Here is a 27,290-nt window from a genome sequence, read left to right as displayed (position 1 = left end):
ATGGAAGGGCATAGTACGTTCTACACCCAATCCCTCTACTCCCGGGACAGCTACAACACAGTTCCAACGGCCGTGGGGACATACCCAAACACTGGCCATGCCCCTCCTGCTTGTATATACGCCCGGAACTCCCCCCAGGGAGGATATGGGGGTCAGGCTATGGCTGTGGTAGAGCAGTCCCACCTTCAGAGTGACTCCCCCACGGGTCTTCCACACCAACTTCAATCTCAAGGGATCCAGGCTCCGATGAATAACCCCGTCCCTGCCCACATGCCGAACAGCAGCATACCTAGCTCACCCGTCTCCCAACCCACCCAGCCACCCCCTGCCCACTCCCAAGCACAGGGCCCCACTCCCCAATCCGCACCCTCCGGCGGGGGACAAAACAGCTTACAGTTTCCGTGGATGAAGACTACCAAATCTCACGCTCACCAATGGAAGGCGCAATGGGCAGGTAGGACAACTCTTCTCTCACAATAGACATGTGTATTTACACTAATATATCATGTCGTGCTCATGGAGCATAGCTAGGCTTCTATAAACACGGGATTATACACTTGATTAATGTAAGAAGTGTATGATCAGCAAGTATGTTGACCCACAGCGATTTATATGGTATAACACGATAGTGGAATTACACGAGGACTTGACGTATTTTTCACTGCCAATCTATTTTCCTTTCTAAGACGTATTTGTAACAAGATTTATATGTGTCGAATGTAGATTTGGTTAATGAAGAAACGCATTATTTCAGTTGCTAGTTTAACATATATCTATAACTAATAGAAAAATAATAAATGTCTATTGTTTTAAGAACGTGGAGTTACCATGTCGGTGTCATACATCCGATTCTGACTTACCTTGGCTTAAATATGAATTCACGGTATATTGTCCATGTTTCTAAACATTCTTTTGCCTGTTTTAAGTTCCATAAGTCCATTTTACCAATCCCAGCAGTGTGACGTGTGATATGTCCAAACATAGGTTTATGCAAACAACTCATCCGTTTACTGGCACATGTCACTGACGTCTGATCCTGGTGCTGACACACACAAATACCGTTATTCTGCAATTCTTTCAGAATAACACGTCGATGCAGTTAACACGGAGTGATGAACGACAAAATTTTACCCCAAGGCCGTTTTAACTTGAGTAAAAACATATATCCTACTTAAGAAGACCAAATTGTTCTCCATAACATGGTTGTGGTCACGAAAGCTTCTACTGACGACTGAACGGGCAACTTTCCATTTTATATAGCCCCGTGATAAATGTGAATATTTGTAATTACCGTTATTCGCAGTGTAAACCCGCGCAGAAACAATTTATCTTTGGTCTCTCACTCATCTTGATTAAAAAATGATTAGCGGGAGCGTTGTGCGAACTAAGTGAGGGGAGTCGCCATGCAATGTTCACTCTGGCGAAGGGGGGCTTGGGAGAGAGCGGCTAGCGTTGTCAGGGGAGGGGACACGGGGGTGGGGGAAAATCAGTGACAAGGACATCATATCTAATATGAACATTTGTTGATATTATGGTTTATTGCGAAATGTGATGAGCCGCTGGTTCCTAAAAAGACCATGAGAATTATGAGGTAAAAGTGGTGCTATTTTCCAAATGAATGTTCTCCATCAGCTCGTGTGAATTGAAGGTGTCATCTCTTTATTCGCTGTTTTCGCGCCAATTATTTCGTTTTCCGTAAAATATAAATGTTGGTATGGTTGTGAATATCATTGTGCCACACTGTGTCTTACGCAGTCAATTATAGAGACTTGACGCCTTCGGTACTAATAGCCAACATTTAATTTTATGATCCAGAAAATATATTTTTTAAAGGAAATGTATGATTTTATTTCGAGCAATTATACTGAATTAGCTTATCAAAACTTTACTTAATAGTTAAATTTCATTTCGACTTCTAGCGGCATAAGTCACAGATTACTAGTTTGTATGTCTATTTTCTAGGATAATTATTTTTCACGCGTTTTATTTTACGAAACTTAAATACAGAATATATATATAGCTAAACATAAAACGTCAAGCACCGGGTAATAATCAGTCTTGATTATCTGCCGAAACAGATTCCATTGGTCCCAAAAGGCAAAATAGCGGTGAAAAATATATTAATGAATAACTGGAAATCAGTGATAACACCAGATGTTCGCACTAGAAGAAAGCATGTCAAGTGAATGGGGAAATGTTTTAAAATCATGTCCTCCCGTGATAAGCACGTGTCACTTTTACAGTGTTTCAGAACGCAACGTATAGAAATCAATTTTTGTGTTTTCTGGTAGTTTTACACTTTCCTCATGTGACTTTATCAATATAGTTTAAGATACCAGATAAGAGGGTTAAATTCATATTTAAATTGATACCAAAGAATACGAATTGCCTATTTCATGTTAAAAGTTTCCTTTTATTTTCACAGAAGGATAAGTTAAAATAACTGATGAGAAATGCACTCCAGAAGGATTACACAAACTCTACATGATTTGATGCTTCATGCGAATAATAATCACAACTCATAGTAATAATTTAAAAACAAGCGGCACGTAAACAGCAGTGAATGACAATGACGGTCTGTTGACGGTCTAAAGGTGGTGGTGTTTGTGGAAATGAATGTCAATTACTATATCTAAATAGTCTTATTTACTTCATTAATGCACACATACCCAGGTAGTCCCATTCTAGCAGTTTTTAAAAATGATATTGTCAATGCACCGTTTATGAAATTCTGAAAATTTAATTTACGTAATTGCAAAAATCAGCTTAAGATATGAGTACTATTTTCAGGGTTAATACTCGTCATCTGTAGCAGCAACAGCAGCGATGATGGTATTTGTTGATGGAAATGCGAACACGGATTAAAAATGAATATATTTAATTACCCTGAAGTACAAATTGATGTAATTTGCTCTTAAGGAGGTGTGGATTTTATCAAGAATTCCCCCCGTGGAGATTCTAAGTAATAGTAGGTTCCGCGCAACCTATGCTTGAAAAAGGTGGTGTAATGGATCTAGCGATCCATGCGTGATTTGTTTGATTGCGTATCATCGTGGTACGTTACGCATAGTTTCAATCATTCGTTCTTGTCCAGGCACCACTATTGTCCAGGCACCACTATTGCCCAGGCACCACTATTGTCCAGGCACCACTATTGTCCAGACACCAATATATACAGGCCAACGCCATACGAATATTGTAGTGCTGCGTTAAACAGCAAACAAAACAACTTCATCAATATTGAGAAAATTTCTGATACTAATTACTTGATAGATGCATATATCAAATACGTATGATACTAGATCAATATCCAGATAAGTCTTGTATGATACTTGACATTATTCACCCATTATGGTAAACTTTACGACAGAGAAACACCTCCAAAGTATTGTAAATAATGTTCACCTGTACAGGTGATTGATTGATTAATACCCGGGGTGATCAATACACTACTTGCTGTACTATCTGTGGGTGTATACATCAATACCCACTCTACTCAGTGTCACCTAGTGTCCACAGACTGTCGCGGGTGACGGCTAAAGGATAAACAAACAGTGAACCTTGTAGCAGATTTATATGTTGAGTATTTACAGTTGCATAATCCACTTTACGCATAAATAACGCCAATGCGATAGTGAAAATTGAAATAATCGGTTTCTCTTACCTGAAACTAAACGCTATAAGACTAAGTCTATTTCTTGTTAAGTGTCGCGAGGAAACTATTTAATTTCTGATCTGCCTTCACATTCATGCCTTTACACTCATGTTCTTTTGTTCAGTCAGAAACAAATAAGATATAAAACATGTTACTTACCGGGGCTGTGTGTTTGATTAGCAATAGCTGAAAAGTCAAACAATACACACTGATACATTAATGTACGTATTGCTAGATATATGGGGCGTCTGTCGGTGCGGATGTCATACAGATATACTAATGTACTTATTGCTGGGTATATGGGGCGTCTATCGGTGGCAGATGTCATACAATTATACTAATGTACGTATTGCTGGGTATATGGTGCGTCTATCGGTGGCAGATGTCATACAGATATACTAATGTACGTATTGCTAGATATATGGGGCGTCTGTCGGTGGCAGATGTCATACAGATATACTAATGTACGTATTGCTAGATATATGGGGCGTCTGTCGGTAGCAGATGTCATACAAATATACTAATGTACGTATTGCTGGATATATGGTGCGTCTATCGGTGGCAGATGTCATACAGATATACTAATGTACGTATTGCTAGATATATTGGGGCGTCTGTCGGTGGCAGATGTCATACAGATATACTAATGTACGTATTGCTCGATATATGGGGCGTCTTTTCATACTGTGGGATAGTCATTCATACTATGTCAATGTTAGTTAATAAATCACACTTTGTATTTTGTTCGTTTGCTAATCAATACTTATTTGTATTGTCATGACCATTTAACGCTGTTAAATGTGGTTTGATAATACCAGGGGTCTCATTGTCCTCTGGTCATGACTTTACAAACAAGTATATATAATAATAATGATAATGATAATTACTATGGTGGTGTTTATGTGGTGTGACTGTTTCTGTCACAGTTAATGCGTCAGTATTTGGTCTTCGTGTTACTGTACAATTGAATGTTTTATCAAGTAGTTGCTACATCAAAGAATATTCCATTGTAAGGGAAGTTCACCGCCATATTTGTTGCACTATGGCGATGTGATTAGGTGATCAGGCTCACAACTAAATCAAACACGGGATTGTCTGGTCCAGACAGGCCGTCGTCATGTATTTGAGATATTGCTGAGTGAGGTGTTGTAAAACCTGCATCTTCTCACATTTCATCTCTGATATTAACTTCTTCTGTTTAAATATATGATATATCTGACATGAACTTCTCACATCTTCACATGATAGACGGCTGTGGGTAGTCAAGTGGTTGCACTGTTCGCTCATCACGCTTAAAGTACGGGTTTGATTCCGTCATGGTTGCAATATGTGAGGTTGTGTTCTGGTGTCCCCCGTCGTGGCATAGCTGGAATATTGCCTACAGCTCACTCACTAACTCGTATATTAAATATCAGACATTAATTCCTTACATCATGTTACATCTCTAATATATCACATGTTCTCATATGGCATCTTTAATATGAGCTTATATCACATGTTCTCATATGGCATCTCTACTAGAACTTATATCACACGTTTTATATGGCATCTCTAATATGAGCTTATGTCACATGTTCTCATATGGAATCTCTTATATGAACCTATATCACATGTTCTCATATGGCATCTCTACTAGAACTTATATCACATGTTCTCATATGCATTTCTGATATGAACTAATATCGCATGTTCTCATATGGCATTTCTGATATGAACTTATATCGCATGTTCTCATATGGCATCTCTAATATGAACCTATATCACATATTCTCATATGGCATCTCTAATATGAACTTATATCACATGTTCTCATATGGCATTTCTGATATGAACTTATATCGCATGTTCCCATATGGCATCTCTAATATGAACCTATATCACATATTCTCATATGGCATCTCTAATATGAACTTATATCACATGTTCTCATGTTGGAGACGTTCAGTTCCCGACAATACAATAGTGCTAATGATAATAATATTAAGTCCATTTATCAAGCTCCAAGTTGCATCACCACGTGGTTGCCAATAGTCCTACATTATACAGGAAAGATAATATTAAAACTCAAGAAATATACATACATACAATTCTGTGGTGTAAGATGTTTGAAGAGGAGTGTCTTTAGTTCATGTTTGAAAACTAACAGAGAAAGTGACGTCTTGAGATCCAGTGGCAGTTTGTTCCAAAGTACTGCTGCAGAGTAAGAAAAGGATTTGTATCCAAGCAATAAGAAGATACCCTGAGCATAAAACTTACTTTAATTAAAATACATTTTCAAAACGGAGACAACACATCACGATGATTAAATATTCTCGTATAAGAGACGCATGGCCACCACTGTCACAGTTGTTTCCAGTTTCTATACTTGGAATATTATTTTTGTTTATATTTTCATTTGAAGCTTGTGGCTATGATTATACCTTGATTCCCAATGTTTCGCGAGTGTGGATTCATACATATTTCGCTTCCATTTGTTTCGGACTCACTTATTTCCTTGTGCCGGAGATACCATCCTGAATGCACACGAGACATTGTCGTGTAATTATTATCATACATCGTCGTTATTGAAGTTAATATTTTAAAGTTTTTGTGCTTGGCAAACTTCAAGTTATGCTCTCCAAAAAAGATTCAGCTATATCCGATTTCATAAGTCACGGTAATGAGCATTATGTGCATATGCTCTCGTTGTCCCATTTATTTGATGAAGTTTCTTATATCTATATGAATAAACACAAGAAATATCTATTACAAAGACGTCCATTGTATGATTCCGCCTATGTCATTCCGCATATGTTTATGAATGACACACATTTAAATAGTTAAGATAACAGGTGATACACATGCAAAGGCAGGTCAATTGTCCACCTGAAAAAATGGAAGCATATGGTAAAATGAAAATAGGGAATTGCACAAAGCCTATGCGCAATTTATATTTATAAAGATAATAATTTAGATCGTTTGACTATTTATAATCAATCAAATGTATTTAGACGGATAGAGTCTAATGAGTGTCTATGTCTTGTAATCCTACATAATACACAGTAAATATATAAATTATTCTTCTATCTGAGAGACATCTGCTAGACTGCTGTCTTCCTTCATCTGGGCAACATAATCTGTCTACATAAGCTGACAATTGCCTCTTGCCGCACACGGTATCTACATTCCCTCGGTGTCAACCCGGCAGCCCTATTTACCTTTCACTTGAAAGTCAAGATATATTGTGTTTACTTAGTGTAGCCTCACTATCAAAACGAAGGGGCGGGCAATTGCTACTGGGGTGTAATTGTGTCTCATTAGGTCGCTCTTGCAAATCGGAACTTTTCACTAAAGAAGAAATTTCGCCAGCTACGAGTTTCTTGTTAAATCTTTTTAGTTGAACTTTATTCAATATGTTATAAAACGTCTACACTAGAGACTAACCAGTGTCGATTAACCGAAACAAATTCCATTGGACGTAAAAGGCAATAAAGCGGTGAAAATATATGAACAAATCAATGAAAATCAGTACTGACATCGGGTGTTCGCAAAATGATTCTTGCGCTCTGAGCGTAGATTCTTGCGCTCTAAGCGTTGATTCTGGCACAATAAGCGTTGATTCTTGCACTCTAAGCGTTGGTTCTGGCACAATAAGCGTTTATTCTGGCACAATAAGCGTTGATTCCCTCACTCTAAGCGTTGATTCCTGCACTCTAAGCGTTGATTCTGGCACTCAAAGCGTTGATTCTTGCACTTTAAGCGTTGATTTTGGTACAATAAGTGTTGATTCTTTAAGCGTTGATTCTTGCACTTTAAGCGTTGACTCTTGCACCATAAGCGTTTAATTTGGCACTTAAAGCATTATCGGTATATACTACGACATTAAGACAAAGAACACATTCTGTGATGGACATTAAATAAAATAGGGTGAACAAGTTAGAAATTACACTTATTCTTAGAAACCCACGAAGCGTAAGTGTTCAATGCACAATGTCCTAAGATCGTACTTAGACCCAACTGAAAACTTTTATATATTAATAGCATTTGAACATATTCGAAATGTAACTAAATACTTATCCTTGTCCTGTTTATTATATGAACATTAAATGCTTGGTGTCAACACTCCAATAAGTACTTATCCCATATTCATTGCGGCACTATAGCAGTTTTGCACTTGTATATTACAAGGGCAGACTAAAACATTTAACACCGGTCTCAACATTCACTCAGTGTCTTTAACATCATTCAATCATTCACGCATTTGGACTGTGCTGCTTCCAGTTTTACTGAGGTTTACTTACACGCACAGCATTTAACGAGTTCGTGGTGTCATTAGTGTTATATTACAATGATCAGTGAGTGTAGGCTGACTTATTTAATTATTAATACTTTCATAGTCTTTACAATAGAATGTGTATCAAGTATGAATAAAACTAAGGTGTTGAGTTTAATATAGATTTCAGTGTTTACAGTGACCTTCAATCTGATAACGGATCTTCAGTAACTATACATCCTGTTAACAATCTCTAACCTTTCATTGATAAATCAGTCAACCTTAAAACTGTCTCTCTCTTTGCTATGCAATACATAATGTTTATGCCACTGTTGCATCCATATGCGTTTCCAAGTAAAAGGTTTTAAATACCAGAATTTGTAACACGAAGAAATGCCTACCGACTATTTTATAACGATATAAGGTAAGATTTGTGTAAACTTATAAATGGTTTTTATGTGTACAATGTTGGATTGGACTTTCAGACTCTGCAGTCGAAAGAATACCAATGTCTCAGTGCGTAACTAAGATCTAATGTATCTCTTTTTAGCGGTTTCCGGGTTTTGCAGACTAGATTCGGTGTTTATGTGTGTTTGTTTTCAACTAGCTAATCCCTGGATCTAGTGGCGATGACACGTTAAGACACTCGACCCCCGCATGTCATCAATTCTCCTGCACGCACCCCAAGTCATGAATTATTCGTGGGTGTTTTAACTACTGTATTCTTATTTTGATATCACATTCTATTCAGCTTTAGTTGACGTAGCATTTTTTCAAATGATATAAGCTTCCTGAATAGAGACGAGTAAGTTGTCAATTATGAATTGTGTTTATGGAAATAGGGTTTCTCTCTGCTTTATCAAGCGTCAGCTTCCGAAATACATACTGTTTAATTAATTAAACAATAGGTTACGCTCTGTGCATATTGAGGTGGGCTCTCGGTCATAACAAGTGTTCCTGTTCTCGGTCATAATAAATGTTTCTGTGACTATATAGTCATACACTGGTAACTATAACTTTACTATATTCTCGTGTGATGTCATGAACGCAATACTTTATGGTATAAACATTATCATATAGAATTATATCTACACTATGACATGGCATGATATATGCGATACATAGACTGTGATATACAATGATACAGCACTGTGGTATAATTATACCAGTATTATATGCCATGCTGTACATCTGTGACATGACTGATTTCCAGTGATCCATTCATAAATTTGTCACCGCTATTTTTCCTTTTACGTCCAATGGAATAGGTTTATCGGGTAATAGGGTATTCTCTGGCGTGAACGTTATATATATACAAGTGAGAATACAATATTATTGTATAATATTTTTCATTGTATATCAGTATATCAATATATATGACAGCATATCCTAATGAATATATTTATATATATATATTCATAAGGATATGCTGTCATATATATTGATATATATATTGATATATATATAGCGGTTTCTTAATATATATATATATATTCATTAGGATATGCTGTCATATATATTGATATACTGATATACAATGAAAAATATTATACAATAATATTGTATTCTCAGTTGTATTTCTCTCGCATCATCTCTTTCTTTAACGTTATCTGTTAAATGATTGCATGTTTAGTGCATTAACAAATAAGCAGACTTTACTGCAGTTTGGTCAATACACGGCCGTGTTTCCCGTCATGTATGCGCTATTTCTCAGCGCATAGTGTGTTCAACATTTGCACTACAGTCGGCCTCTGTTCTGTCCCGCCAGTTTCCGTCATGGGATGTTAACAATAACCTGTATGTCAAGTCAGACGAGTCGCTGCTGACAAATTGAGCCCTGCCTTGACTAATTTCGCAGATTTAATTAAAGTCAGGCCCGTGTTACAGGCCTTGTAGACAGGTTGTTGAAGAGCGATCAAGGGGCAGATAATTCTCCCAGGCAACGCCATTACAGTGAACAGCGGCCGTGACGATGTATTGACTACAGTGTCACCGCTACATTGATGAGGGCAGGGATAGGGGAGACGCGATCCAGCAGGGGGTGGGGGAAGCTCACGGCTGCTCGGCTCCCCCTGCAATAGTGGGGGTTGCATCATATACAGGAACTATTAGGTGTGGGTAGAGGATTTGCTTTGGTGAGGGTGGGATGGGGGATGTTTCAATATTCTAAGTGCGGTTTATAATTAGGGAGGGGATTTCTCATCCAGAACATATAAGCTGTTTTGTGTAGGGTAGGGAATGGTGTTGGTTCAGGGAAGGAGTGTTGTTGTGTTGTCGGGGTTGACAAGAAACACATACGTCAATACGTTAATGGGATATTGGGGTGGATCGGGTGATGGGGAGGTGTTGAAGTGAGAATGTAGCATACAGAAAGCTGGAGACGTTTGTGTTGGATAAAGACATGGTGGAGTTGTGGGCGTTCTAGGTGGAGGGTAGATATCTCAGATAGAGACACGTATCTACAATTATCATCAAGTAAAGGCGGGTTGTGGTTGAGGGTGTGGCATGACACGGATACGCCTATTGTCCTATGAGGTGGGGTGAGGTGAGGTGAGGTGAGGTGAGGTGAGGTGAGGTGAGGTGAAATGAAATGTGATTTAACGTCGCGTTCAATATTATTGTGTCTGGACGATTGTGTGTGTGTGTGTGTGTGTGTGTGTGTGTGTGTGTGTGTGTGTGTGTGTGTGTGCGTGTGTGTGAGGCTGCTTGTACCAGTACGTACAAATACCGGTTTATACTGCTAACCATTTTTAACATGGGTACCCCACTAAGACAAAGTATACTTACTCCGAGCCGACCAGTGCTTGTTTTATCCCTTTAATGCCGAATGCCAGGCAAGAACAACAGGTACCATCTTTTAACACTTTTTGGTATGATACTACCGGGGTTCGAACCACCGACCTCCTGTTCTCCGGGCAGACACTCTGCCCACTAGGCCATGGAGGCGGTTCACTGTCCTATGAAGCACAGTGTTAGTAATATAGTCACACGTACTAGATGTACGGAATGGTAGGACAGCCTAGTGGTTAAAGCGTTCACATTGTTAATTGATACACTGAGTACGCCCATTGCAGGTGTCCCCGCCGTGACATTGGTGTAATATTGTTAAAAGCGGCGTAAAACATACTTCCTCAATTATGTATTAGACATTTGCCAGATTGTTTAATCATAAAAAGTCAACGCCAGGGAAAAATCAGTCGTGCTTATCTGCCGAAACGGGTACCATTGGCGTAAAAGGCAAAATAGCGTTGACAATTATATGAATGGATCACTGAAAACAAGCCTGGTGTTTCTACAGAAGTTCTGCCGCTCATAACCATGGCGTCTTTGCTGAATTTGCCTTTGTCTATACATGCCAACTGAAAACTTACATTAGAGTTTAATAAATATATCTCAAGAGTGTAATTTACAAAAGGTGAAAGAGATTAATAGGTATTAATAGGTAATAGGTATAGATTAATAGGTATAATAATAGTCATTATTCATATTCTATATACAATTCACCTTAATATTAACACCATGGTGTACAAACATATATTCTCAATTTAAAACAACATGTAGATAATGAACAAAATTACAATAAAGGAAGTGTGTGTGGCAATTGAATTTGTCGAAATTAATAGCATTAGTCTTTAGAAACTCATAAAGCGAAAGCGTTCTTTAATTTGTTTAATTCACAAAGAACCCAGGGTCATACTCTGATCCAACTGATGTCTTTAACATAAAATATGTGTACATTTTCGAAATTCATGCCAGTCCTGTTTATATGAACATTATTTAATGCTTGAATGAGACTTATTCCATATTAATTTGTTGTGTTGACAAGAGTATCTAATTCCCAGTCCAGTGAAATAGAGAATATACTTAAAGTGAGATATCCAATTCTGTTTTCCATTTTCCATTCTACCTGAAATATTATGTATTGTTATCTAAATTATGCCTCCCACTGGAGCTTAATTTATTGGTGGATCACCACAAAGCCCCCCTTGCTCATGCCTCCAGCATCATATACATGCATATCTAAAATACATCAGTACCTCTTACCATAACGCATACGCAACTTCGAGACACAATTAAATAGAAGCAAAACCCTGTCCATAATCCTTAAAAATCTCTGTTAAGAGCAGAGTTCGCTGTACAATTCCCACTATACCATTAGCATGTGTTGATGAATCAATATCAAATAGTGACGATACCAGGTGTACGGGTGAGGATGTACATGAATATAGGGATCTCTACCACATTTAACAAATGTCTATGGGTACGCTAATCATGATCATTGAGGACGATTGTTAGGACAAGGGGCTGTGGTCCGGTCAGTTGTTCAGTGAAGGTCTAGGGGTTCCGTTCATACAAATTGGGATTGTGTGTTTGTGTAACTAGGTTGGTCGTTCACAGCTTCGTCCATATACATCATAACAAGTGAATGGAGAGAGTGAATAGAATAACACTAACTAGGACAAACTAGTAAGTGTATATCATAACATTTGAATGTCATAATACTAGTTAGGACAAGCAAACCGATATATATATCATAACCTTTGAATAAGGGAATGAGTCATATAGAATAGAATATTACTAGCTAGGACGGGCAATTGTACGTCATAAGATCTGGGTCAGGAGAATGAATAGAATAATACTAGCTAGGACGGGCAATTGTACGTCATAAGATCTGGGTCAGGAAAAAGAATAGAACAATACTAGCTAGGACGGGCAATTGTATGTCATAAGATCTGGATTAGGAGAATGAATAGAATAATACTAGCTAGGACGGGCAATTGTATGTCATAAGATCTGCGTCAGGAGAATGAATAGAACAATACTACCTAGGACGGGCAATTGTATGTCATAAGATCTGGGTCAGGAGAATGAATAGAACAATACTAGCTAGGATGGGCAATTGTATGTCATAAGATCTGGGTCAGGAGAATGAATAGAACAATACTAGCTAGGACGGGCAATTGTATGTCATAAGATCTGGATTAGGAGAATGAATAGAATAATACTAGCTAGGACGGGCAATTGTATGTCATAAGATCTGGGTCAGGAGAATGAATAGAACAATACTAGCTCGAACGGGCAATTGTATGTCATAAGATCTGGGTCAGGAGAATGAATAGAACAATACTAGCTAGGACGGGCAATTGTATGTCATAAGATCTGGATTAGGAGAATGAATAGAATAATACTAGCTAGGACGGGCAATTGTATGTCATAAGATCTGGATTAGGAGAATGAATAGAATAATACTAGCTAGGACGGGCAATTGTATGTCATAAGATCTGGGTCAGGAGAATGAATAGAACAATACTAGCTAGGACGAGCAATTGTATGTCATAAGATCTGGGTCAGGAGAATGAATAGAACAATACTAGCTCGAACGGGCAATTGTATGTCATAAGATCTGGGTCAGGAGAATGAATAGAACAATACTAGCTAGGACGAGCAATTGCATATCTTAAGATCTGGATTAGGAGAATGAATAGAATAATACTAGCTAGGACGGGCAATTGTATGTCATAAGATCTGGATTAGGAGAATGAATAGAACAATACTAGCTAGGACGAGCAATTGTATGTCATAAGATCTGGATTAGGAGAATGAATAGAATAATACTAGCTAGGACGGGCAATTGTATGTCATAAGATCTGGGTCAGGAGAATGAATAGAACAATACTAGCTCGAACGGGCAATTGTATGTCATAAGATCTGGGTCAGGAGAATGAATAGAACAATACTAGCTAGGACGGGCAATTGTATGTCATAAGATCTGGATTAGGAGAATGAATAGAACAATACTAGCTAGGACGGGCAATTGTATGTCATAAGATCTGGATTAGGAGAATGAATAGAATAATACTAGCTAGGACGGGCAATTGTATGTCATAAGATCTGGGTCAGGAGAATGAATAGAACAATACTAGCTCGAACGGGCAATTGTATGTCATAAGATCTGGGTCAGGAGAATGAATAGAACAATACTAGCTAGGACGGGCAATTGTATGTCATAAGATCTGGATTAGGAGAATGAATAGAACAATACTAGCTAGGACGGGCAATTGTATGTCATAAGATCTGGATTAGGAGAATGAATAGAATAATACTAGCTAGGACGGGCAATTGTATGTCATAAGATCTGGGTCAGGAGAATGAATAGAACAATACTAGCTAGGACGAGCAATTGTATGTCATAAGATCTGGGTCAGGAGAATGAATAGAACAATACTAGCTCGAACGGGCAATTGTATGTCATAAGATCTGGGTCAGGAGAATGAATAGAACAATACTAGCTAGGACGAGCAATTGCATATCTTAAGATCTGGATTAGGAGAATGAATAGAATAATACTAGCTAGGACGGGCAATTGTATGTCATAAGATCTGGATTAGGAGAATGAATAGAACAATACTAGCTAGGACGAGCAATTGTATGTCATAAGATCTGGATTAGGAGAATGAATAGAATAATACTAGCTAGGACGGGCAATTGTATGTCATAAGATCTGGATTAGGAGAATGAATAGAATAATACTAGCTAGGACGGGCAATTGTATGTCATAAGATCTGGGTCAGGAGAATGAATAGAACAATACTAGCTCGAACGGGCAATTGTATGTCATAAGATCTGGGTCAGGAGAATGAATAGAACAATACTAGCTAGGACGGGCAATTGTATGTCATAAGATCTGGATTAGGAGAATGAATAGAATAATACTAGCTAGGACGGGCAATTGTATGTCATAAGATCTGGGTCAGGAGAATGAATAGAACAATACTAGCTAGGACGAGCAATTGTATGTCATAAGATCTGGGTCAGGAGAATGAATAGAACAATACTAGCTCGAACGGGCAATTGTATGTCATAAGATCTGGGTCAGGAGAATGAATAGAACAATACTAGCTAGGACGAGCAATTGCATATCTTAAGATCTGGATTAGGAGAATGAATAGAACAATACTAGCTAGGACGAGCAATTGTATGTCATAAGATCTGGGTCAGGAGAATGAATAGAACAATACTAGCTAGGACGAGCAATTGCATATCTTAAGATCTGGATTAGGAGAATGAATAGAACAATACTAGCTAGGACGAGCAATTGTATGTCATAAGATCTGGGTCAGGAGAATGAATAGAACCATACTACCTAGGACGAGCCATTGTATGTCATAAGATCTGGATTAGGAGAATGAATAGAACAATACTAGCTAGAACGGGCAATTGTACGTCATAAGATCTGGATTAAGAAAATGAATAGAACCATACTACCTAGGACGAGCAATTGTATGTCATAATATCTGGATTAGGAGAATGAATAGGACAAAACAGGCTAGCACGAGCAATTGCATATCATAAGATCTGGATTAGGCGAATGAATAGAATCATTCTTTTCAGGGCGAGCAATTGTACACCGTGCCATTTGAATAATATATTATGGAGAATACATAGAATAATACTAGCCAGGACGAGCAGTTGTATATAATATCATCTGCATTAGGTGAATGAATAAATAAATACTTGTTAAGACAAGCGAAGTATTGTAAATTATAGCTTTTGAATTTTAAAACAGTTTTGTCGCCTGTATTTTACATCAAAACTATATTCATTTCCTCAATTCAAAAGTTAAAAATATAAGCGACAAAAGGTTTTCCGCTATCAAAATCCCTTCTAGATTTTCATAGGTGATATGGTCCTTAATTTTGAATAACTGAACCAGTGTCATGTTATGACTGTCGCAAGACTATACTGCACGGATCATGCTGTGAACAGGCTGGTAATGAATAGATAGAAGGTAGCCTGTTATCTGACACTGTGTGGAGGTATGCTTAGAGGAGAGGATCCCGCGTTTGATGTTGTGTTTGTGTATGACGTGTATATGTGTCCCCCTCGACCCTCCGCCAACACACCTACTTGTATGTCGCGAACACCCCACCATGGTCGTCGCTCGACTTTGATCTGCAGTTACAGCTAACACGAGTTCTCCACTGTTGTCACATTGGAGGGGTGTTCAAATACGCACATTGTTACACAATCGAAGTTGTGTTTTGGTAATGATATGATCAGTTAACATCAACTATACACAGTTATGGCAAACAGGAAACTCATAAAAAACTACGAATCTCTGGCTGGCTAAATGCTCCAAGAGAAAAACACGTATACATGTATCTCGTCGACTGTGATGTGTTGTCTCCGATGAAGTTGTTACAGCTACATAACAATTACCTTCACCTTTGTTATATATTTCATCTTTGCCAAGAAAGATAGTCTTAATTTACACCCGATGATTTCCAGAAGATACAATAAAATAATTTTCACATTTCCACAATCGAGTCAATATTATCTTATAAAATTGATGTAAGTACACACACGATGAATGACACTATGATATATGAAATAGATGATGCTTTAGTTTGTATAGGTATGCAGCGAATTATTCTATTTTGTATTTGGTCTAGACTGTCATATTTCATACCAACTCCAAATATAATTACATGGTTTATATTTATTCTTCTTTTAATTTTAAAGTCACATACATCACATAGCCTGTGAAGGACGCTTACTACTCATATCTCATATATCACATCGCCTGTGAAGAACGCACACTTCTCATATTCCATGTATCACATAGCCTGTGAGGGACGCACACTTCTCATATCTCATACATCACATAGCCTTGAAGGACGCACACTTCTCATATTCCATACATCCCATCGCCTGTGAAGGACGCACACTTTTCATATATCATACATCACATAGCCTGTGAAGGACGCACACTTCTCATATTCCATACATCACATCGCCTGTGAGGGACGCACACTTCTCATATGTCATATATCCCATCGCCTGAGAGGGACGCACACTTCTCATACCTCATATATCCCATCGCCTGTGAGGGACGCACACTTTTCATATCTCATATATCACATCGCCTGTGAGGGACGCACACTTCTCATATCTCATATATCACATCGCCTGTGAAGGACGCACACTTCTCATATCTCATAACTCACATCGCCTGTGAGGGACGCACACTTCTCATATCTCATATATCCCATCGCCTGTGAGGTACGCTTACTTCTCATATCTCATACATCAGATCTTCATTGTGTAGCAGTAAAGTCATAAAGTATTGCGTGGATGGAGGAATTTCAAACGTGTCTATAAGACAGATTAAAGCTTTGATTTTGTTCTTTTATAACGAAAACAACTTTCCACACAATTCATTAGGTAGACTGCAGACACAATCAAATAACACGCCCTTCGTAGCACATTTTGATTTTTTTTTATGTAAAAAGTGGCGTTTGATACTGATGAGCCATTCAGAACATATTTATCTTTAAGATACATTAGTGGGTATGTTTTACGCTACTATTTTATAAAGTCGGGTGTTCTGTGTGGCGGAAAGAGAAAATGAATGACAAATATTTGTTTATGGATCTAGACAAGTCGGAAACAAGCGACGTGAAGACTGTGAGTTCCTTGTTTCAAGATGACACAGGTGCTTTACAAATTCAATGTTTTCTTTCGCAGAAGGAAGTCAAAGAACTATGCCTATCGTATCCTAAATGACTTTCATGAATGTATATTGGACAACCCCTATTATCTGACCACTCATATTCCAATATCAATATTCCAATTGATTTGAGGTCTTTATCATATTTAGATCTATACTGAAGCAACTTATGCTGTTTGTGAGGCAGAGCGAGATGATTTAACTTCGCGTTAAAGATTATTGCATTTTGGCACATTCGGGCATTTTCCCTTTTCATGCACATAACACATATTGCACATAACAGTAAGGAAGCAAAGATGTCTGGTGAAGGTTTCGCGCAATGCCTCAGAAACAATTCATGTTTCCCACCGCTTGTTAACAGAAACGAGGTAGGCAGAGAGCATGACACGTTTACCCTTGTCGTGAACACCTGGTGTCATCACTGATTTCTAGTGATCCATTCATAAATTTATACCCACTCCTTTGCCTTTTGCGCTCAGTGGAATCTAATTGTTTCGGCAAATAAAAGAGACCAATTAATCTCTGACGTTTTATATTCACTAGATTTATATATTCCTTCCCAAGGCAGGGAAACTTGTTTTATTGTTTTGATACAATTATGATAAACCAACTTCTGATTTGAGCATACATCTAAACAAACTGGTCAGGCTTTGCAGTAACATGCACAATACTCTGGATGAGAAATGAAGGCATTTTTCTAGCATAATAGTTTGCTGATGCTGGTCTTGTGAGAAATGGTGATATATGATGCTCATAGATATGTCTGACATACTCTCCCTTTTCGAAAACACCAATACGGGTATGGTGCTGCCAAACCAAAAATCAGAATCAGGGAGAATCTGAGATATATATAAAACGACCAAACCCCACAACCAGGTGTTCGCTAAAAGTCAAGCGTGAGCTGCCCCACCGGTAGCCAGATAGTAAACCCATACAGTTGTTACAGATGCGAGATTGAAGGTTTTTGTACCACTGACTATCTTACATATACTTTACTTTAATATTATGTTTTGTGAAAGAGTAGTGGATAACATGTAAATGCAGTAGATACGAGGTACAGGCAGATAGTTTAGTTCACTGGATAAAGTTTGTTCTTGTATGGAGATATGGGACATGCAACACTATACACTATCTCAAAACTTCAGATAATCATTATATTATTTTGGACCGCCTCCGTGGTCTAATGGTAGATCGTCCCAGGTCCGGGGTTCGATCCCCGGCCGTGTCACACCAAAAGACGTTAAAAAATGGTATTTGTTCTTACCCTGTCTGGCGCTCGGCATTAAGGGGCTAAAACAAGGACTGGTCAGCTCGGAGTCAGGATTCTCTGTCTGAGTGGGGTATTCATGTTAAACTGCGGCATGGTATCTCAGTGTGCTAGCACTATTAATCGGCATCAGTCCGGACTAGTACAAGCAGCCACACACACACATACACGTGCTTGCACGTCGCTATATAAGTGCAATAATCTTGGACGCGACGTTAAACCCATTTGACCTCACCTTATATTATTTTGACTGTTTATTGTTAATACATGCAAGAACCGCAAATGAATTCGATTGTCTGATTCGACTGTGGGCTGATTCACCGCTTGCCAAATGATGCAGACACTGTACAACTTCAAGGCGTTCAATGGGATATTGTTATCTTGTTAACCCATTGGTGAACTTTATATGTGATGACATCATTATGATAGATTTAAACAGTGTGAGTAATCATGGGGTTTACGCTGTTGTAAACAATATTAAAGCAATATCACAGCGGGGGATACCAGAAATGTCTTTTACACATTGTACCCATGTGGGGAATGGAACCCGGGTCTTCGGCGTGACGAGCGAACGGTTTAACCTCTAGGCTAACCCACCGGCCCGTGCAACTATAAATAACCTTGATATTAAAGCCTTTGAGCGGTTTGGAGAAGAAGGTGAAAAGGGGATATGTGAAACTTTAAGGACCATTTCTTTTTCATTTTTAAAACGCTGCAGGGGCTCCCTCCTTTTTATCTGGTGACTAACGAAGGAGATCGAAATAGTCCCGAATCTAGAAATCATAAAAATATGTTATCCGTAACCATCTAACTCTTCTAATCATGATATTAATTAAATTGAACTATCTTGAATTATATGAAATATAAATATGTCAATATGTTAAGCATTTGTCATGATACGACATTGTGTGCTTGTTACCGAAAACCACTTTTATATTTTACATTGGATAAATGTGGGTGGTGATAAATTTACGGCATGCAAATGTGTCACTTGATTGCATGTGTAGCATGATACATAAGCGACAGGGTTGACATTGTTCAATGAATGGATACTTGTACAAGTTCCCCAGTGCATGCTTCACCTGTCCGTGAGTTACTATACACACTGGCTTGGATGGATAATCATTCTGCAGCGTTAACACTGTACAAACTGTAATTCTTGTTTCGCTCCTTACAAACCTCAACCAAGTTTATATTTCATGATTAAAGCAGTTTACAAAGTAATAGCAACTGCAATAACACTCTGAGATCTGAATATACCAGCTTTCCTGGTGTATTTGTAATTGTTTGTAGGATAATCTGACTGAACCTGTCTGAAGTTCGCAGATATTAAACAGGTGCAGATTGAAACCGAGCATTTCATAACTGACAGCAAAGGACGTATTGTAAAGCCTTGCTTTATCCCCGCTAGTGTCTGTCTTAGTGGTATTATAACTGTCGGACTTGAGGCCTGTCCATAACAGCGTCTCCCCGCACGGGGTTGCTGGGAATCAACGACACCGGCATGTGACGGTCGCCAGAATCAAAGGCAGGCCCTGCAAACAAAATCACATCTATCGACGCCCGTGATTCGAGGGCTCCCAAACTGCCCATGTCGTACTGGGCTCTGATTACTGGCCCTGACTCACTCTCCTTCACAGGTGTCACCCTGTCGCCATCACCGCTGGGACTTAAAGTCACTGTGCCAAAAAAATAAAAATGAAATAAATAAAAAATGTTTTTCGCAATCGTATGGCCAATAATCAATAATGGTGGTGTTTGCATAATGCTTGTAGAATATTCAGTAAGATTACCTGTCCAGGTGTAGAATAGCTGATGCGTGCACGTAAACCAGTGGCATTAGCAGAAAATGCCAAAGGTCTACAAGGCTTCCTCTAATAATAAACAGACTTTTGAGGGATCTTTTTCTTTTTAAAAATAGCGTTACCATGGGTGTAATATTATATTATCAAATTAAAGAGTTCAGGGAGTCATATAACTGTGTGATGTTTTTAACATGAGATTTCCCAGAATCTTATCAGGATAAATATCTGATATCAAGGCGATAAAGTTGAAAAAAAGATATGTTTGTTAACCAGTCCACGAGTGCTTCGTCAAGTTATTATGCAGAAACACACGGAGGCTTTTAATGTCATTTCCCATTCACGCAATCTTATTTTTTTCTTTGTTGTTTAACGCCGCACTCTAATATTCCAGGTATATGGCAGCGGTTTGTAAATAGTCGAGTCTGGACCAGACAATCCAATGATTGATATCATGAGCATCGATCCACGCAATTGGGATACGATGACATGCGTCAACCAAGACATCGAGCCTGACAACCATATACCGTTAGTCGCCTCTTACGACAATCTGAAGTCATGCAATCATATATGCCTAACAATGCTCACTGACAGAAAGAGACTTGTGCAAATGAGACATTAGGAGTTTTCCATAGATAATCTCAGATGGCGTTAAGAGAGAGTGAGTGAGTGACTGATTATGGTTTATGGCAGCTCTGAAAAGTTTTAAAGAACGCTTCATGATCTAGTGGAAGGACGGTGGTTCAATCCCCGTACCAAAAAAGGTTAAAAGATGGTACTTGTTGTTACCCTGGCTGCGCTCGGCGTTAAGGGGCTAAAACAAGGTCGGATCGGAGTCTGCGTGGGTTGTCGGCATGGTAACTCTGTCGGCCAACAGCATAAAAATTACTAGGACTAGGACAAGCAGCCCAAAACAGTATACGTACACTAATCTTGAACGTGACGTTAAACCCCAGTATTCAAGTTATATCACTGCGTGTCAGCTTTATATTGAAGGAATGTCTGCAGTGATGAAGGTCATACGCGTTTACCACTTTTGTGAAACACATTGTGCTGGTCGATTATTGATCATAATAAGGGCGGATTTGGGATTCGAACTGACGACTACGGATCCTCAAACAGAAAAGGGACGCAACTCTATACACCGAATCTCGTCGCTTTATACCACCCGTGCCCCTTTCAACCTATGACTCTGAATCTATTTTGATGACATCTTACGTTTTTTGTATATATTAATAATATTAAATACAACCTGTGACCTATAAGTATTTGTCAACGTCGTCCATTGCCCGACTTATATAACGTGTTGGAAAGTGAAAAGACGTACTGTTATATTTCTGAGTTAAAAACAACTGCCAACCTAGTGCATTTAAATCGCTATCATTCCTTAAACGTTTAGACGCGAGAGATTGTATATACTGTGCACGGCGGTGTGTTAAGTATTGCGTGGTTGGATAATGGTATTGTGTATGACAATTAACATCAGGTCATACGACTCCAGATACACCAACAAACCTTGGAATCCGAATGCTTGTATACAATGGCACTATATTACCCTGTCTATTGGATATATAGATATTTCATAATTATCGTAATAAGCTGTTCTCTTTATGTTAAAGAAACAAAGGTATATAACCCATTTTGAATTAAAACATTTGAATCTATCGAAAGCATTATTCAAAATAGATACATTACCGTTACAGAAAGATATTCCTTATTTGTTGTTTTTAATAAATATACTTTCAGCTGTGATAGATTTTGAAAACTTTAAAAAAAATAACAGCAAAATATAAAGTAATTATAAACTATTATACATTCATGAATATGGCAAGGATTTTGCTCAAAGGGGTGTAAAACCCTGGTCATTCCACTCACTAAGAGATATTCATACCACTACAATTTCTAATATTAATTCGGTATCCAAATATTTAACCAGATATTTCTTCCAAGGAGGCAAGCACTAAACCTAACTCGGTCATCTGACAGACTGTAAGATAAGCAACAATAGCTTGGTTTGATTGATCCGCCTTTGATTGGCTGAGCGAATACACTGTAATCACGAGGACTCACTCGGACACGGCCGCCACCATTGCTACTAGGAAACACGTGCTGAGACGGCCGCCAGGGGCGCTCGCAACCTGACAGAGGTCGGGACTGACACTTCATGAAATACCTTGTAGGGAAGCCAAACATACATTGATAATGAGTAACAAGAAGGCATATGGTTGATAAAAGATATTTTCAACCAAAGATCGAAAACATTTACTGAACATATTTTAACATAGGTAATGTTGTGTGAAATGGTTTATTTTTTATGAACACGATCGCATATTATATTTATAATGGAATATTATTATTTTATTTTTCATTTTTAAACGATACGGGTTTTTTTAATGTCTGTCAACTTTAGCTACTCACTGATGTTTGATAAAACTATCCTTCACTTGCCCCCCTGTGGTGTGATCAAATTTATCTTTTTAAGTTTGATTTTTTTTATTTCAAGTCTAAACAGGATTAGGCTTGAGCAACAATGTTGTAATCGAGAGCCTAAAGAAGGTACAGACATCACACACAGTAGACTGTTACAATTTTCATAACTAAGAAATGTGGGGGATTTTAAACAATTAGTTGAAGCTTTTTGGAAGTAGTGGCTTGACTGAGAACCTTAGAATCTATTTCCTGCGTAAGAACGCATATAAACATTTATATGGAGTAATTGTAAACATATGCGAAAAAGGTCAATGGTAATGTTTTGTTTTCCATTTGTTCAGTATGAGCAAGTATTTCACAAACTGTTGTAGCTATGTTATAAAAACGTATGTTGTAAAAATTTGTGACTGGTAGAAAGAAAGAAAAGCCTAGTTTAAATGAAATAGGTGTTGAAAACTCCCCAATTTTGAAATTCGTATGATCCAGAGAGCCAAAAGTAGCCTTCGATATATATAATTTTTCTTATGAGATTTCTTATGATTATCGAAAAGGATTTCTTTGTTCATTTATATGAGACTTATTTTGAAATATGTGTCAGTACTCCACTCTGAGGCTTTGACACTAAAACTCTAAACTACCCAACCACATTCTGCTAGATAGAAAAAAAATGCATATTTACTTATCAACTAAAAAAATCCAACAAAACATCTTTGCTCGTCTTTCTAAATAGTTTGAAATATTTTCGTAGATTTGAAAACATATAGAAGAATATGCTTGTTTTCATTTCAAGAAACACTTTGACAACTGTGGATATTTATTTAAATAGTTATCATAACCTACCTAAAGTGTTCACGTTTTCCCTTCTATTCTGCCAACAACCAACGATCTCGCCACCAAGGAAATACGTTTCTGCAGATTCAGTTTGGTGTCCCATAGAAGAAGCGAAAACGAGGGGCCGTCAAATTGTAATAATATTCATGATAGTTCTTTATCTGAAACGTTCGAATTTAAATATATGCAAATAATTTATAAAATTCCATGCCAAAGAAATGCAAAGTGATAAGAGATAAATCTTTGAAAAGGAGTTTTATATCCCGATTTTAATTGTGCTTGAGAAGAACATCTTTTGAGTTCTAGTCAACAAATAATACTCTGTTATCTAGCTGATATACTGGTTTATTATAAAGATAAATTCTTATCCCAAATAATAAATAAATGCAGTACATGGGACTCAGCAAATCATAAATTCAGGCATATTTCCATTACAACTATAACCAATTCAACACTATCTTTGTCAACATTTTTCAGCAAAAACACATACATGCTTGTCACTAACGGTGAAATTATTTATTTCCTGAAATCAGGCAAAAAAATCATTTAGTTCAATAGAATATTTTGCTGAAATTTGGCAATTCGGCTTTGTAATTCAACGGGAGTTGCTTCATTTAGTAAACCTTTAGAAATAAATGCATACATAATTTTAGAAAAATGATATTTATAAGATCCCACGTGTTAAGCGCAAACGTGATCAGCTAAATTGTTTTGAAAAAGTCAGCACTTTTTCTGTTTGGAAGATATGTGGCGTTTGACGTTAACATATTTGTAGTGGTTATTCTAATTTGCCACCTCTTGCCATCATGTTAACGTTTAGTCTCCTGTGTTCTAATATGCGTGGTTATTTTAATTATGGTTATAAGTTTATATCCTGTACATTATAGACGACATCACCATTACTGCATATTCTCCCGATAATATTATGCATGATGGATAATGTCATTCACATGAAACAATATTCTTTTAAATGTCAACATGTATTTTCGCGGGCACTTTCACAGGACTAGTTGTGCACTCAACAGTAAACTGTGTTGTTATAAGCTGTAGAGGCAATGGGATTTAAGGGTTCAGGAGGATACCTGCCCTACTATAGCGATAATGAGATAGTTAATACTATTATTTTATTATACACATTATTGGTAATAAATTTGCTTGAACCGAAATTTTAGGTATATTATGAAATGAAAATAGCTACTTGTTGCATTCTAACTTGAAAACTATTCTGAATTAAGAGAAAAATATTTCGGGAAATATTTAATCATGTATATACATTCGTAATGGCATCGAAAAGGTTTGTGTCGGTTTAATACATGTTAAATGCTTTGTACATATACACCCTTTCCCTGTATAACATTAACATTTAATTTACCCTGTAACCATGAGTATGATTGTAAATACAAAACGATTATCACGGACATGATTATCCGCTGAAACAGATTCCATTGGTCTTAAAAGTCAAAATAGAGTTGAAAAGTATATGAATGAATCACTGAAAATCAGCGATGACACCAGGCGTTCGCGAAATGTGTCAGCATAGCTTTCCATAACGGTAGCATCCGCCTCTCACAAAAAAGGAAATGTTTGTTGCCCAACGCCACACAGTGATACTCCTGCTATGGGACGACCGTCTGTAAACAAACCAGATGATGGACCAGAAAATCCTATGACAGGATACGGTATTTACCGATATTGTTGAACTTAAAACTCAGGAGAGAACCCTGTAGGTGATTAATTTGTGTCCAATCCTGCTGACTTTATCAATAAACGTATGCTTTAATCTATAAGGCTGGTAATAGATTTCGCTCCCGAATGATGATGATGATGATGATGATGATGATGATGATGGTGGTGATGATGGTGGTGGTGATGATGATTATGTTATCGATGATGATGATGATGTCGATGTCTATGCTGTTACAATTGACCATTTTCATGTTTGTGTCTTCATTGATGGCAATTGTGGTTTTTTTTGCAGGTGCCCAGTACCCAATTGAAGATGAGAACAAGCGAACACGTACCGCCTACACTCGAGGCCAGTTGTTAGAGCTGGAGAAAGAATTCCACTTCAATAAATACATTTCCCGACCACGCCGGATAGAGCTAGCCGCCATGTTGAACCTTACAGAGAGACATATAAAAATATGGTTCCAGAATAGAAGGATGAAATGGAAGAAGGATGAAGCAAAGCGACGCCCTGCGCCCCGCTCCACGGGGAAACCCTCAAGTCCCATGTCCCCAACCCTCGACAGCGGGGAGGGTAGCCCTGGGGACATGACGGACTCCCCCGAGGGTCACATGCCCGATGAGTTCTCCCCTGAAACCAAAGTAATACAAAAAGAACATATGAATGGTGATGGTGAAACGAGCAAGGATTACCATTCAGCCACTTGATGATCAGTGTAGTTGTGATCTAGAGATTGACTTAAGACTACGTCACCAGTCAGACTAGTGAATCGAAAAGTGCTGTGTTCAGAGGGTTGGAGGTAAACCTACCGTTTGGAGAAAAAAACGTTAACAGATTGTGTGTTGGATATCGTTCGTGATATCTTCTTGAGACGTACTATATAATCCACGGAAACTACCTGACCCAAACTGACTTCGTTTACGAAAGGAGTGGCATTGATATCCACGAGAAGGAATATTAGATAAATCTTTTATTAATATCGAATTTCAATTTGTGTGTTGGTTTGCCAGGTTCTGGGACGGGACATTCGACTGTAGATGTCGTCTCCCACCCTGCGTGGTACAGCCCGTCGTGTGTCTGTTGTTGTCACACACTCTGCTGTGGGTGCAGTCACGGTGGCAGCCTCTAGTCAAACTGTGCCCAACTGTGGGACATTACAGGTGAAAGCTATGCAAATCTCAGATGGTCAGGAGACGAGCATTTGAACAAGCTCACCACTAGCAGGAAGGCCATCGTAGAGCTGGGAATTGCTCTTTCGATTCAATGGACGATATAAACACTGATAGTTTGAAATATAAATGTGTGTACCGTGGTGCAACAAGCTGATTCCTTGTGGGTTTCTGTACAGCAACTTAGCCTGAAACCAAGTCAGCTGAGATACTTTGTATGGTGAACATTTACACATGGAGGTTCTCACCACCAGGACATGCATCTGGCGGGCAAGGCTGAGTTTAGGCATAGACGTATGATTTCTACCTTGTTGTGTTTCATAATAAACAATTTTTGAGTAAACTAGATACAATACCTACAGTTGCGTCGTCATACTTACACATAGTATCTCAGTATGATCAAGGAATCAATTATGGAACGGCTAAGGGGAAGAGTTGGTGTTGAGCATTGGGCTGTTGAATGTTGGCAGGTGCAAAGATAGTCAAAATATTATTTCTGTTGTTTCTAAATCCTCACTACAAATGTCAAATCAACAGATTTTGCATTTCATTAGTTTAAATTAGCCCCTGTGTTCGTGGATTTCACCGAAGTTGTAAACGTCTCTATCTAAACAAACTTGAGCTTGCCATGCTGACACGCCGTGACATAACATACAGACAGACAGACAGGCAGGCAGGCAGGCAGG

General features: G+C 38.1%; 1 protein-coding gene across 1 annotated transcript; it reads left to right on the top strand.

The window, feature by feature from the left end:
- On the top strand, positions 1-26,142 carry LOC139450375 (pancreas/duodenum homeobox protein 1-like). The gene is made up of 2 exons (XM_071232058.1): positions 1-454; positions 25,727-26,142. Exons 1-2 carry the CDS (start codon positions 1-3, stop codon positions 26,140-26,142), a joined length of 870 nt encoding a protein of 289 aa, XP_071088159.1.
- Positions 26,143-27,290: the final 1,148 nt, after the last annotated feature.

The sequence above is a fragment of the Haliotis cracherodii genome, unplaced genomic scaffold (genome assembly GCF_022045235.1).
Source record: "Haliotis cracherodii isolate W230 unplaced genomic scaffold, xgHalCrac1.p SCAF_8, whole genome shotgun sequence".
In the NCBI taxonomy this organism is placed as follows: Eukaryota; Metazoa; Mollusca; class Gastropoda; order Lepetellida; family Haliotidae; genus Haliotis; species Haliotis cracherodii.
This window is presented reverse-complemented; position numbering and strand designations above follow the sequence as displayed.